At 42.0% G+C, this 13,470-nt stretch overlaps 1 protein-coding gene across 11 annotated transcripts in view; it reads right to left on the reverse strand.

Annotated features, from left to right (window-relative positions):
* LOC102237105 (RNA binding fox-1 homolog 3) overlaps nucleotides 1-13,470 on the reverse strand; it is a 538,118-nt gene that overhangs the window by 33,726 nt on the left and 490,922 nt on the right. For all 11 annotated transcript variants that reach the window (XM_005803185.2, XM_023348371.1, XM_005803183.2 and 8 more), the window contains 2 exons: nucleotides 8,702-8,845; nucleotides 1,710-1,763 (listed from right to left, as the gene is read on the reverse strand). In XM_005803185.2, coding sequence (XP_005803242.1) covers nucleotides 1,710-1,763; nucleotides 8,702-8,845 — 198 coding nt within the window. The remainder of the gene's footprint in view (nucleotides 1-1,709; nucleotides 1,764-8,701; nucleotides 8,846-13,470) is intronic.

Raw genomic sequence — 13,470 nt, forward strand, 5'->3', positions numbered from 1 at the left:
CTAAACACAAACTAAATGGAGCCTGAAATGTTGACCGTTTTAATTAAATGAAACAAGTTTCTGCAAATGACAAAAGCCTAACAACACAACCACTGTAAGTTTTTAATTTTTGTACCACCAGATTTTTAAATAGTTAAGCTACGTTCACACAGCAGCTGAATGTGAACCAAATCCGTTAGTTTTTTTTGCAACCTACATCCCACGTTTTCATGGCAGTGTGAACGGTCCAATTAAATGTTTTCACCATAGAAAAATCTGATTTGCGCCACTTCCATATGGAATATTCAATAATATATTATTGATCCAAATCCAAATTTTATGTCATTGATGTGAAATGTGCATCATGATTCTGCTGCAGAAGAAGCCAGACGCCATAAATCTGGACGTAAACAACTGCTGGACATGGATTTGTCCACATCCAAACAGTCAATGCTGCTGCTGTTAGCTGGACTTTCTTTCTTTCTTTTTTTAGTCTCTTTCTGACTTGGTGACTATTCTGTCGGTTCTGTCTTTATATCCATCCATAGACAACGGCGGCCATTATTACTGCCATAAACAGAGCGCTGAGGCGGGACGTCTACGTTCTTCTTCTGCGCATACGTTCACAGAAGTCTGACTGCAGTCGCATTTAATTAGTAGCATGAACGACTGCGCAAAAAGTATTGGATTTCAGCAAAAAATCAGAAGTGAGCGTCAAGAGATGCTGTGTGAATGTAGCCTCAACACTCACCATTGTTACAAGAACAAAAATATCTTTTTTAAAATCTAAAATCACCAAAAATGTTGAGATTTTTTCCCCCGACTCAACAATAAACTAAGCATGAACTATTTTAGTTTAACCGTTAATTGAAAGCCAAACAGATTGCTGATTATTCTGGGTTCTGTTGATAAAAATGGAAAAAAATATTTTCTGTATTTATAGCAATAAAAACATGATCTAGGTCAATAGTCATTTGAAAACACTTGTTATATTTAGACAAATGTTAATACAGCAATTAAAAGCAGATTTGAGTTCACTACGATGTACTTTAAAAAATACACTGCAAAACAAAATATTAGCAAGTATCTTTGATCTAGTTGTAGTGTGAAATGTCCCTAACGCTACCCTTGTAGACAGGGGGCCACAAATGGCCCACAAACCCCACTTTGAACACCCTCAATCATTGGTTCTAGTTTCATTTCTGAATCATTTTATGCTCCTAAACTAAGCGAAACATTACGACCAAGTTTCAGTTTCAGGTCTTTGCTCAAACCTTGAAATCCATTTTCAGTTCTTCTAAAATCTCATCTTTTTCTGATGTATCTTCTCGTCAGCTGGATGTTTTTAAAAGTCCTATGTTTCCTCACAAAGTGAATATCTGAATCTGAATAACATGAAGCCATCTGAATGAATGGTGAGGTTTGGAGCAGGTTCCTTCCCATCTGCTGGAGGACCTGCAGCTTGCTGGTGGATTAGGCAAAATGTGAAACAGCTCAATAATAAATTGATTGACAGAACTAATGATTCACAACTTGTGTGAGAGCTGCAACAGACAACAAAACAAGAGGGAGGGAGGGAGCCGGAGAGCGAGGGGCCGGCTGAATTCGGCTCTCCAGGACCGGGCTTAGAGACGGCTACTCTCCGCCAATGTACACACCACACTAATGCCATCATTAGGAAACAGAAGAAGTACATGGTAATGAAGCAGCTGGCGTTCTAGTTCACTTACCTTGGATCCTCGCTCATTAAAGATAATCTCCACATCTAAAATCTTTCCAAATTGCTGCAGAGAGAAAAGAAAGACAGAAGAGCAGAGATGGAGTTAGAAAGCTTGGCTGGCTGTGAATTCATGAGGAGGAAGGCTGGAGAGAGAAAAACCATTAAGGCGATATGGAAATGTTACTTTTGTGGGGAAATGGTGGTCAATTTGCATTTGTTAGCAGAGCAAACAGTTGTTGAAGGTTGTTGGCGAGAACGCATCGCTTTAATGGGTCGGGATTCGTATCAAGAAAACGAGACGTTTGTAGAAATACTTGATCTTTGATAATTTTGCAGCGTTTCTGATCAGAGTTTGTTTATTTCCGACGCCGTTTTGATGTCGTCACCCTGGAAAAACCTCCTGCTGCCTCCCCGCCTCCTCCCCGGTCCGTTCTGTTTTGTGTTTGTGCGGCCAGCAGAACCTCAGGGCCCGTCCCCGGGGGTTACCGCGCTCCAGCCTTTCGATTTAACAGGCTTGCCTTCGGATCATTAGAAAACAGAGGAATGAAAGTAAACTGTAAGTTCCTCTAATGAGTGGAGCGAGTGCGACTTTTAATTGCTGTCTACAATGGCCGTATTATTTCATTAAAAGTAATTACCCTGTCAAGCGGTCCGCGTCGCCTTCATTTCAGCACAACAGGGAAGAAATGGGCCTTCCATGTGGTCGGCGCTCAATGGGAATGGATGGATCGTTTGACTGAGCCGCTAATAGGGGTTAGGAGGAGCTGGCTATTATCCGGCTGCAGACAGTGGAGTGGGCTTGAGGAGCAGAAAAACTTCTGCTTCCTGCTCCTTTTAAGGGCGACGTACCGCATCTCCGCTCCTGTCCGCACATCTGTCTGCTGCGGCGCTCAGCTCCACTGATTCGAACAGGGAGCGAAGGCATTTATATCGCAGCGTGATGCCCCCTTTCTCGCCCGAGAAGACAATGCTTCCCCCACGCTACGTGCAGATGCTAATTGTTTTAACCGAGTGTAATGGGCTTGTGGCGTCGATTAATTAGTTTCAGAGGAAGTCGTCTTTGTGGATTTCCACATGGCGCTGGGGACTGTTCGCTGCTCACCACTGATCTCACTCCTATCCCCACCCACATACACACACACACACACACACACACACACACACACACACACACACACACACACACACACACACACACACACACACACACACACACACACACACACACACACACACACAGGGATAAACAGCTGCATCAGCAGCAGCGATAAACAATAGCTTCAGTGGGAGGAGTCTCCAGAGGGAGAGACTGATGTCATCTACAGTCTGGGACTGCAGCTCCATCCATCCACAGAGCAGCTTTAAGTTCAGCGACCACACCGGCGCTTCCTCACGTTTCACACCATTTATCACCCAACATCTAAACGCTCACACATTTCACACCAGCTTCCTCACAGCTTTTAATCTGCACCTCCACGCGTCGCAGACACGGTTCATACAGGTGCTTCAAGTCCTTCAAAATGCTTGAATTTCAGTTTATAAAGTGCTTAATATTCAAAGTGCAGTTTTGTAATAAAGTGCAATCTAATGTTGGATTATCCCAAAACCTGTGCAAATCGATTCATCTCAATTCATTCAAACAATAAAAAGACAATCAGAATAATCGCTTCTTGTTTCAGGTTAGTTAGAATCATTAAATTATTTCTGTTTACTAAATCCCAGAAAACCTGAGAAGTTTTTCTTTGTAACTTCCTGGTCTTAATTTGACGATTTGTTTGGATGGTTTCAGTGTGATGATTATTATTCCTCAGTAACTTATTGATCTGTGTAATTGAAAGAAAGGTTGAAATTGGAGGATTTTTTTGTTAAACTAGTGTTTTGTGATTTTTTTGTTTTGTTTTCTCAGAACAGAACATTTTAAAACATTAAATTCTGTTATATTTTAGTCTACATCGTCTGTACTGTCAAATGTAGAATACTATCATGAGATATTTATAGTGAACTGAAACTGTCTTCTTTAGTTTATTAGTTTTGTTTTTATCGCTGAAAAAGTTTCAAACTTCACTGTTAAAATGCTGAAAAGTTCTTGAACTTCACTGTGAAAAATGTACGAATCCTGTGCAGAAACCAGGAAATGATCTCCTGAACATACCGACACTTTTCCTTCAGTGAAAATCTAAAACGTTTCAAGCATTTTCATGGTAAGTTTTTATTGTCTTCATTCATTAATGTTGATAATGTCTTCTGACAGCAATGTAACAAAATGTTACGATTTGGAAAGTCTCTCTTACACACTGGACTGGTCTGAGAGCAAAACACAAATTTAACCAAAAAAAATCCCCAATTTTAATACCTTTACCTTTTAATTACAGAGATCAGTAACTCATTGAGCTATTAGGAATAATAAATATTTATTACACTGAGGTAATTAACTTCCCTAGTCAAATGAAAAGCTTTAATGCAATATAAATAACCACTTAACCTTCTTTTCTGCTAAAATTTGGTGGTAACTTAATGTGGATTAGACAAACCTCTTCATTTGAGCCTGTTGAAACTTCCCTGGTTTGTGAGCATTTGTAGTTAAACACGGCTTGGCGCTCAGAGCGGGTTTTCTCTGCTGCTGTGCCAGGGAAACCCAACGGTTGGTATGCTCATCACATCACCTCTTGCTCACATGAAAAGGAGCAAACAAGCTCAAAAACCCTTAAAAACTCTTAAAAAATTAAGACCCTAAAATGTTTTACATTTATTTAAGAAAATGTACGTTTGCCTTAAAGTTTGTTGTGGCAGGAGTATTTAATCTCGTACATTCTCGTAAATGTTTTTTTTCTCACTGGACTTTTCTGACCGGCAAACGTTTGAGTTGGAAACAGACGTCATTTCATTTTATGAGCCATTTGAGGCTATTGCTACCTACCTGCTAATATATCCTCGCTAGTTAGTTAGCTTTTGTTTGCGTCTATCATAGGTAAGTGCAAATTTATCGCCAAGTTGGATAGATGACGTCTGTTCTCGTCAGCGGCTCATTCCTGTTGAAACCTGTACGAGGTTAGAGGCAAAGCTCAGCACTGTGTGGGTTAAAGTTGATCTCCAACTATCCAAAGACAATTGGTCGCCTAATGTCGCATTTATTTAGTGGATTTCACTGTAAGAACAGAGGATGCAAACCAGACTCATCATTTTGCAGTGAATACTTTACAAGTTAAGATGATTAATATTAATTTACTTCATAAGTAAGCTTAGTAAAAATACAATCTAATGTTGCATTATGGAGAATGTATGTGTCTAATTATTAATAAACATGGAATAAATAAACCATCAGGTAGCCTAGTATATATGAAAAAACTGGTTAGCATCTAAACTTTTGTACATTTTACATTTGCTCTGGTGTCGGGGGAATTGTCGTTTAGGACAGAGGTAAAAATCATCTGGCATGAATTTAGGTAAAGTTTGATCAAATCAACAGAAGTTATGGGTCAGTTTCAAAGCCAGTTATTTCCAACTTTTGTAAACACCGCTGGCTAAGAGCGCCAACCAGGTGAGCTGCTTCCACAAACAAATAAACTCGACTTGAACAAATAGAAGCTGTACTGACATAAACAACATGGGAAAACAATCCTATTCAATACTCCAATACATCCACCATGGTGCCTCAACGTGATTAGATGACATTAGTTGCAAAGCGTCAACAATTAGAGACCGCAGATCCCATGTCTCTGAAATGACTTCAATAAAAGGCAAAATGATCACTTTCCAATTTTAGGTTTTTAGAAAAGAATATTAGTTTCCACTTTACTACAAAACTCAGACACTTTCAAGGACTTTATACAAGGTGTGAGTGATACAAGCTTCAACTTTTATCACAGTAATCTGTGGAAATATTGTGATAACTGTAAAAGTACAAGAACTATTTATTACTTCTTTTTCAGATAACTTCATGGCTGCGATTGTGTCACAGCAGTTATTCCCCCACAAACACAAACATTTCCATTGTAATCCGTTTCTTTAGGACACAGTCACATAAAGAAGTACTAAACTGCACACAGTAACTGGATTTTAGAGCATCTAAAAGAACCCTGCTTAATTATTTTACTATATAAAATGTTGTAATAGTACAGCCATGAATCAATATGCTGTGTTATATTTAGGTCTGTCATAATAACAAATTGTGCTGGACAATAAATTGTCCCAGAAGTTATTGCGATAAATGATAACATTGTTGTTTTGAGACAATTTTCAACTAATATCGAGATAATCAATGCAACAGCATATTCTCAAAGATCAATAAACTTTCAACTCTATAGAACATTCAACGCTGGAACTGGAAGACATTTTAAATATCCAAAAATAAATAAAACAGAAACAATAAATAAAATTAATTATAAAGTCTGACCAAAACCGCAGACTGAAGACTTTTATCATCCAGTTTTTGGTAGAAAGATAAAAACAATAAAACATGAAATGATTGAGTTTGTTTGAATTTATCAAACAATTAATTGATTTATTGCTTATTGAGACTGGCCTAGTTATATTAAGTGCAACTGTTTTTGTAATAAATGTTTTTTTTATTAAATGTTTGCTGATCCAAATAAATAACTGCATTAAAATCACGGTAAATGATGTTCGATACGATAAATTCAGCACTTTCCAAACCTTGAAAAGGCGTTTGCATGTTTCCGTTTTTTCCAGTTAATGAGCCGAGGTTGTAAACAGAGAGAAATTTCCCCTCTCAGATGTGGACCTGCAGCCTTTTCAAGCCAAACAGGATCCACCTTTGATTAGCCCGAAGGTCTCGCAGCTCCTCAGAGCGCCGTAATGAGGCGGCAGTGGCCTGCGTGTTGGGAGCATGTTGAAGCTCAGCAGTCAGCGTGACAGTGGGACGGGGGCGGGGGTCTGATTGCTCTGGGGAACGCTGCCCTCACAGCCACCCAGAGAAGCGCTGCTGAAGAAGCGGCGCTCACAAATGAGGGCACCCTCGAGCGGCGCAGCGTGGGCTCCGCGCGGCGCTCGCTGGAGTGTTTTCATTTCCTGAACACTTACCAGCTCTCAGAGATCACAGTTTCTAATTACTGATTAGCGTTCGCTGTGGATGCCCTAATGAGACCTTCATTCAGCGCCTCGTTAAAGGCTCACGGGTCCCTCAACCTGGCAGCGCGCAGGGGGCATCCCGGGCCCTCCCGTCTCGTTCCGGGTTCCTTGGAGCCTGCGCGGCGCCTCCTCCGTCTTCCCGTCTGTGGGCTTCACTCATGCGTAGCGGTAATGGCGTATTGAGCCGGTGGCGCTCCAGAAGCCATTAGAGCTGGAGGAATGAGGCTTTGCACACACTGATCACACAAAGGCCCCATTGTGGAGGCCGTGTCAGAGGGTGGAGCGGACCCGCTATCTCTACGCCAAGCTTCAACCAAGACAATCAATCCCACAATCCTCCACCTCGCCAACCAGCGCGAGCAACGGGAAGGAGAGGGCAACATGTGATTGAGGGAGGCTGGGTGGGCTGCAATCAATTTTCCATCATATATCTGCATGCAGCGGCCAGGCACACAAAGCCTCCGAGCTAATTACGCCGGTGATTTGGATTCCACACGACCTGCACCAGAGCTGGGAACAATAAAGCCAACAATCAGAGAGAGAAAGCAGCCATGGTGTGTGCAATTTATAAAGCCACAGCTAGGGCTCTCTGGTAATTAATATCATCAGCTCAATGTTGTCTTCATAACGGCTAAAATTAACGCCTTTGGCTGCTAATGGTCCAATTAGCGCCTAACATTTGAAGTACATTTTTGGCCATCGTCTCCTTTCAGATCCATTATTGTTATTGAATCCGGTTGGCTTTGTATCGGAGCTTGTGCGAGACACAAAGGTGAGCCGTTGAGCCGGAGCGTTAATTGGCCGGGAGACGATGAAGATCCGTCAGATCCGGGTGTTCAAACTCGATCGGACGCGAGCCACTAACGGCGGGCGGGTTGGGCATCGGCGGCAGGTTTCATCGCTCAGCCGCCGCCTCCCTCGTGTCTGACCCACAGAGTTCAGGAGCTGATTGTGACTGATTGAGCTGTTTATCACCTGCGAAATCTTCCAAGCCACTCTTTTCTCCCCAGACAACACAGTAATCAATGCATTAACTAGATGACAGCTGCAGCAAAGCCTCCAGTTACTGTTGGTGCTTTCCTGTATTTTATAGACGATGTGATCATTTGTTAGTGGAGACGTAGCGAACTGGAACCTCCTGTGAGCAGCTGAATCAGTGGAGTCACTAGCTGCGTTTCCATTACAAATATGCGCAAAACTTTGTTGGAAAAAAAAACAACACAATTTCGGAAATACAATTAAAATCACACGTGGATACGTTTGTTGACGTGATAAATCTTTAAAAAATAAACCGCGTCATCCTTCAACTACTTCCTGTCATCTTCTACCTGGTTTGTATCCGGTTGCTGATCATGTGACTTTAATGTCTTATGATCAACACATCATGCTCAATGTTCCCAAAATGAAATCAAAATATGGAGAATTATCTTTGCATGATGCTGCAGAAGATTGGAAGGAACTTTAAAAGTATTGAGGCTGAGCTCTTTTGTATCAACAGGAACTTAAAAATTGTCTGAAACGTTCACATGCTTCAGATATAAATGTTATTTCTCTATTGTTTTTACTGTTTTATGATTTTAACAGTGCTGCTGTCTGTTATTTTTGGTAAAGTTAGCTGCTGGATCTTTCTTCCACTTAGTTGCTAAAAACACATCTGGTTAAATAAAAGATCAAATAAAATGAAAAATAACTTATGTGATGTGAAAAAAAGTGTTTCCATTGAAACTTCAATATGGCCAAAAAACCTAGCGCTGAAAGTTTTTGTTGGAAAAACAAGTTTTTTCAAAATTGTTTCCATTAAGCAAATTAATTTTCAAAATGTCAAAAATCCTAATTATATAATGAATGGAAACAGGGTTAGTGTGTGAGTGTTGCTGCTGTGCCAGTAGAAATAAGCTTCCTGGAGCTACTCACCCCGAACATTTGCCTCAAATCTGGGTCCCGGAAGCGGAAGGGAATGTTGGAGACATGTAACCTTTTTGGCTGCTGCTTCTCTGAAGAGTCTGAGTGCTGGAGCTGGAGCTGCTGAGAACCCTCTGTTTGCGTCACGTCATCTGTCTGCCGGAGGGAAACAAACAGAAAAGACACAAGCTGCTCATTAGCTGCTGCTGCGGCGGCGTACTGTACCTCCTGGTCCTGCAGAACGAGAGAGACAGAGAGGGGGCGGGAGGCCCGCTGACTAACTTAACTCCACATCTGCCATTTTTCAATCTACTCAGAAAGCCTGAGCGATAAACAGCCGATGACTTATAGTGTCAAACCTGAGGTTGTGCATTACAAATCCACTTATTAATCTCTTGCACTTAGCTCCTGAGCAACAGGGAAGATTGAAGGCGCTGACAAAAAGGCGTGGATATAGATCCCACAGAGCCCTGACATGTCTAGACTAAAGACACATTATTGGTGACGTTTGCACACAGCCATCAGAGTGCGAGGCCCAGAGCCCTCAGCGTTGTTGTTTCCATCATTATGCGAATGCGACGCTGACATTTCTGTATAAATGATGTGTCTGATGTCAATGACAAATTCCACTTGTTTCTCAGTGTGACACCGGTGATGGATTTCAGCAAGCCTGCTGCTGGCTTGTCTCTTTAGATGGACCTTGTTTTATTTTCCGTGGACAAAAAGCTCATTGGTCAAACGCAGAGTTTATCCTCTGTCTCCTGCTCTGCTGGGGATGAAAGTTTTCCATTAGATGGGATCATTTTCTTTCTTTCAGAGAAGAAAATGACAAATATCGATACAAGCGTGGAGCCAAATGGTAATTAGCTGAGATCTGGCAGGTAAAACAGATTTTTTTTGAGGGGGGAGGAATATTTTAATAAAATCTGAGACAATTATTACTTAACTTTAAGTCTTTGCATCCAATGTTGCCTATAAATCTGATCTGGACCTTTATAATTCTAAAACATTTACAAGCTTTTTAAGCAAAACATTTCTTTTTTTGTGCTCAGTTTAAAAGTCAACTTAATTTCACAGGGCATAAAAAACATCAGTCACTAATAGTGAAACCATCATCTAAATGTGTAAAAATCATCCAACATGACAAAGTCATTCTCCAGGTTGCTAAACCCTAATGACCCAAAATAAACCAATCTCTCATCCATTATTCTCATGTTTTCATTTTAAACTAATAAAAAACAGTCAGATCTGTCGCATATGAACCTGTTTGCCGTCCTTCCTTCAGCCCTGTACCATGGTGATACATACAGTATATATGTATATATATCAAGCTTTTTTAGTATGTAACTGGATCAGTACGCAGTATCTGATTCTCTGTTATGTTTATTTTGTGTTTGGTTCTGTTTTTATTTCTCTCCTCTGGGCTGCTTGGGATGGATTTTTCCAGCATTTGTGTTGTTGGATGGAAAAAAGTCAATATGCAATAGGAACAAATGTGGAAAAATATGAAAACCTAACCAAAAACCAGTGTTTTATTTAACAGAATATGGCAGAGTAACAGAGTAATCTTTTGCTTACTGGTGCGTTTTATTCATCTGGTCATTCTAATGTTTACTTCTTATTGTTTTATGTGGCGTTTAGATTGCTGTGTGTTTTTTTACAAGCTGCTTTTCTTTACTCATGTGGAAGTGAAGGCAGAGAAATCTGAGAAAAAGGCAGATTTTAAACTTTAGTGGTTGAGTGAAGAGCGGCGCATTTGAGAGAGTAACGTAATTACGTCCTTGACCACTAGAGGTCACTCATCAGGAGAAGATAATGTTTGTTTTGGATGTTTGAACTTGGGGTTTTTTGCTCATAGTTTCAGTTTCATAATAGCAAACAAATGAATAAACCAACAGGACAGAAGCCTGATTTAGTGCCGGTGGCGTTTGGGGGTGGCGGGGTGAGGGGGGTTAAATAAAGAAACAGACCGAGGAGGGAGGGGGGATGAGGAATGAGGGAGTGGAAGTGGCAGATATTGAGCACAAAAGCTGTTTGAATGTGATATGTAAACTGCAAGGTCTCCTGGGAAGCGCTCTCTGAGCCCGACACACACGCACCTACACACACGCCTACACACACACAGACACAATCTGGTGGCGATGCAGCGGTGAAAAGAGAGGAGGTTGTTGCCCGAGTCCAAACGGTTGAAATGACTCGGAGAGCCGTGGCTGCAGGCCTCTCTTAGTGATACATTCCCACCATTTAGGAAATGGGCTCGGGATTTATTCATTATAATTCATCATCACAGTATTATCATTATCATCATGATCGTAATGATGATCGCCTTTATTATTCTCATTATCATAATCACAATCTCCACTGTAATGGCCGTCATTTATTTGGTTTTTATGGCCCATTCCGAGACGGTGACATACATTGTTAGCGGTGACAGTTGTTTGATTCAAGGTCCCGCTCCGCCTGGCCCGCGGCCGTCCAGGTAGCTCCACCTGAGCCGCCGACCGGACGCCACGGATTGGTGACAGAGAGGGACGAGCGGAGAGCCGTGTCCTCGCGCGTTGGAGGTTAATAGCCTGAGCGGCCATGTTGGGCCCAGGGGTGACACGTTGCAGACAGATGCTGGACCGCGGAGGGTGACAAGGTACCGGAGCCCCTCGGGTCAATCTGTTTCATCGGTCACACATGACACACTCGACCTTTAGCGTATGTTGCCGGGCTGCGGCGCTCCGCTGTCCTCCAGCTCTGTCTGTCGGGCTTTTTATCACGCGTGTTTGCAGACATCCAGATTAACTTTCAGCCGGCGCGCAGACAGGCCAGCAGCCCGCTGACATCAGGGCCAAGCACACATTCTGGGAACACAAACGCTGAATTGCTGACTCCGAGCACCTCAGACTGCAAACTACTAACTCAATAACTTCGAGTGTCACCGAGATCCGGGAATGCTGCCTGCGCGCCGCTGCTCCCGAGGCTCCAACCTGCCTGCCTGCTTGTGAAACGGCGCTGTAGCAGTGGAAAATAATTACCGCTGTATTACCATAGGAGGCCACCTTCAGTGGCACTTTACTGTCCCGACAGCTGCTGTCACAGGGAGGAGGAGGTGGGATGCAAAACACACCGTCACCGCCAAAGCCAGCAAAGCTAAGAGTGAGAGAGCTGTCAACTCCTGCAGCTCTCTGGCTTCCTGTTCAGTCATTTCTCTAAAAGACTCCCTTGCTGTTATTTGCAAATCGCCTGCAAAGTGCTCTGCTCAGCACTTTCCCCCTCATCGCAGAGTGGCATTACAAGAGCATAATTGAAACTATCTGATTGGAATGCTGCCAAGCAGGTAGATTACATCCGATTAAATAGGAGCCGGGGTGGGGGGGCTTCGGAGTCTTCGCTCACAAGAATTATAATGCCCAGGCCTTAATTCATTACCCTCCTCTTCCGGTTTGTTTTCTCTCTCTAAAGAAGCTGCAAATATAAGCTCTCCATCACCTGGAGGAGAGGCTGGTGACCCGGCTCAGCCTCCGTCGTTCCTGCACAGGAGGCAAAGCGTCCAGGAGTCTACCTGCTCTAAAAAACCACAACCCGGTTAGATTCCTGGGATTTTGGGGAGATTTTTATTAAAATTCTTGTTATTTCAATGCAAAGTGTTAACTTTGATCCTGCTTGAATTATATCAAAGTTTTATTATCCAAACGGACTAATTTAAACTACTGAAGGGCCACAAAATTCACTAAATTAAAAATGCACAAATGATTATATTTTAATTATTTAAAATGATTTTTTAGATTTGCCTGCTCAATAATGAACAAAATCTTTATGAAATCTGTATATCATCACTTCAGAAACATCAAAATTATTTTCTTCTGGTTGAACAAAATAATCTCAAGGGCTACAAATGGCCCCTGAGCCACACTTTGGACACCCCAGGCTTATGTGGAGTCACTTAGATCAGCTCTAATGCGAAGGATTGGGATCCGTTAGGCAGATTATTTAAAGCTAACAGTATTTAACTTTTAAGAACAAGGCCTGCAGTGAATGCTAATGCTAGTTAGCATGACCACCGATGACAGTTTTTCTGGAACGATAAGTCACTTCTCCTCCAGTAGTACATCAAGTAGCGCATACATAAAGTGATTGACAGCACTAAGACCTTCCTCCTGTCTTTGATTAGTTGTTTCTGACCACGTGGTTTATTTCTGCAGATGGCACTAAGGCAACAGGGAGGAACAGTTTTAATAAATATGTAAAAAACATACTTTTATCAAAGTTCTCCCTTTCTGATTGATGTTTAGTGATTTGTTGGACATGTAGACTCGGTGTAAGTATAACAGGTCCAGTTCAACCTGAATTTGGTTAGTGGGAAAAGAAAATGTCAAACTTTCCAGGTCTGTAGGAAACTTCCTTGGATATATATCTATACTGACACAACAGAGCAAGAAAAAAGCTGCAAACAACAGGAGGGGATGAATTTGCCTTTCCCGAGGCTGAGAAATACCACGGTTTTCATTTTTATTTATTATTTCACATTCAGAGGCAGCACTCACTGTGCAGACCGGCAAAATGAATGGTGCTCCTGCGAGTCTCAGAGCCTCCATGCGTGGGACTTTGGTCTGTAAATTTTGGGGTTTTAAATTTAGTTTTAGAGCCCAGAGTCACTGTTGCGGCCTCAAGCTCAGAAATCATTCAGTAAAAATGGCCGCGTCATGCCCGGCGCCGTGTTTACACCGGCCCAAACCCAAACAGGAGCCGTAAAACTCCCAACATCAGAGAGCCAATCGATCTCCTGCTGCAGT

The sequence above is a fragment of the Xiphophorus maculatus genome, chromosome 16 (assembly GCF_002775205.1).
Source record: "Xiphophorus maculatus strain JP 163 A chromosome 16, X_maculatus-5.0-male, whole genome shotgun sequence".
Lineage (NCBI taxonomy): Eukaryota > Metazoa > Chordata > Actinopteri > Cyprinodontiformes > Poeciliidae > Xiphophorus > Xiphophorus maculatus.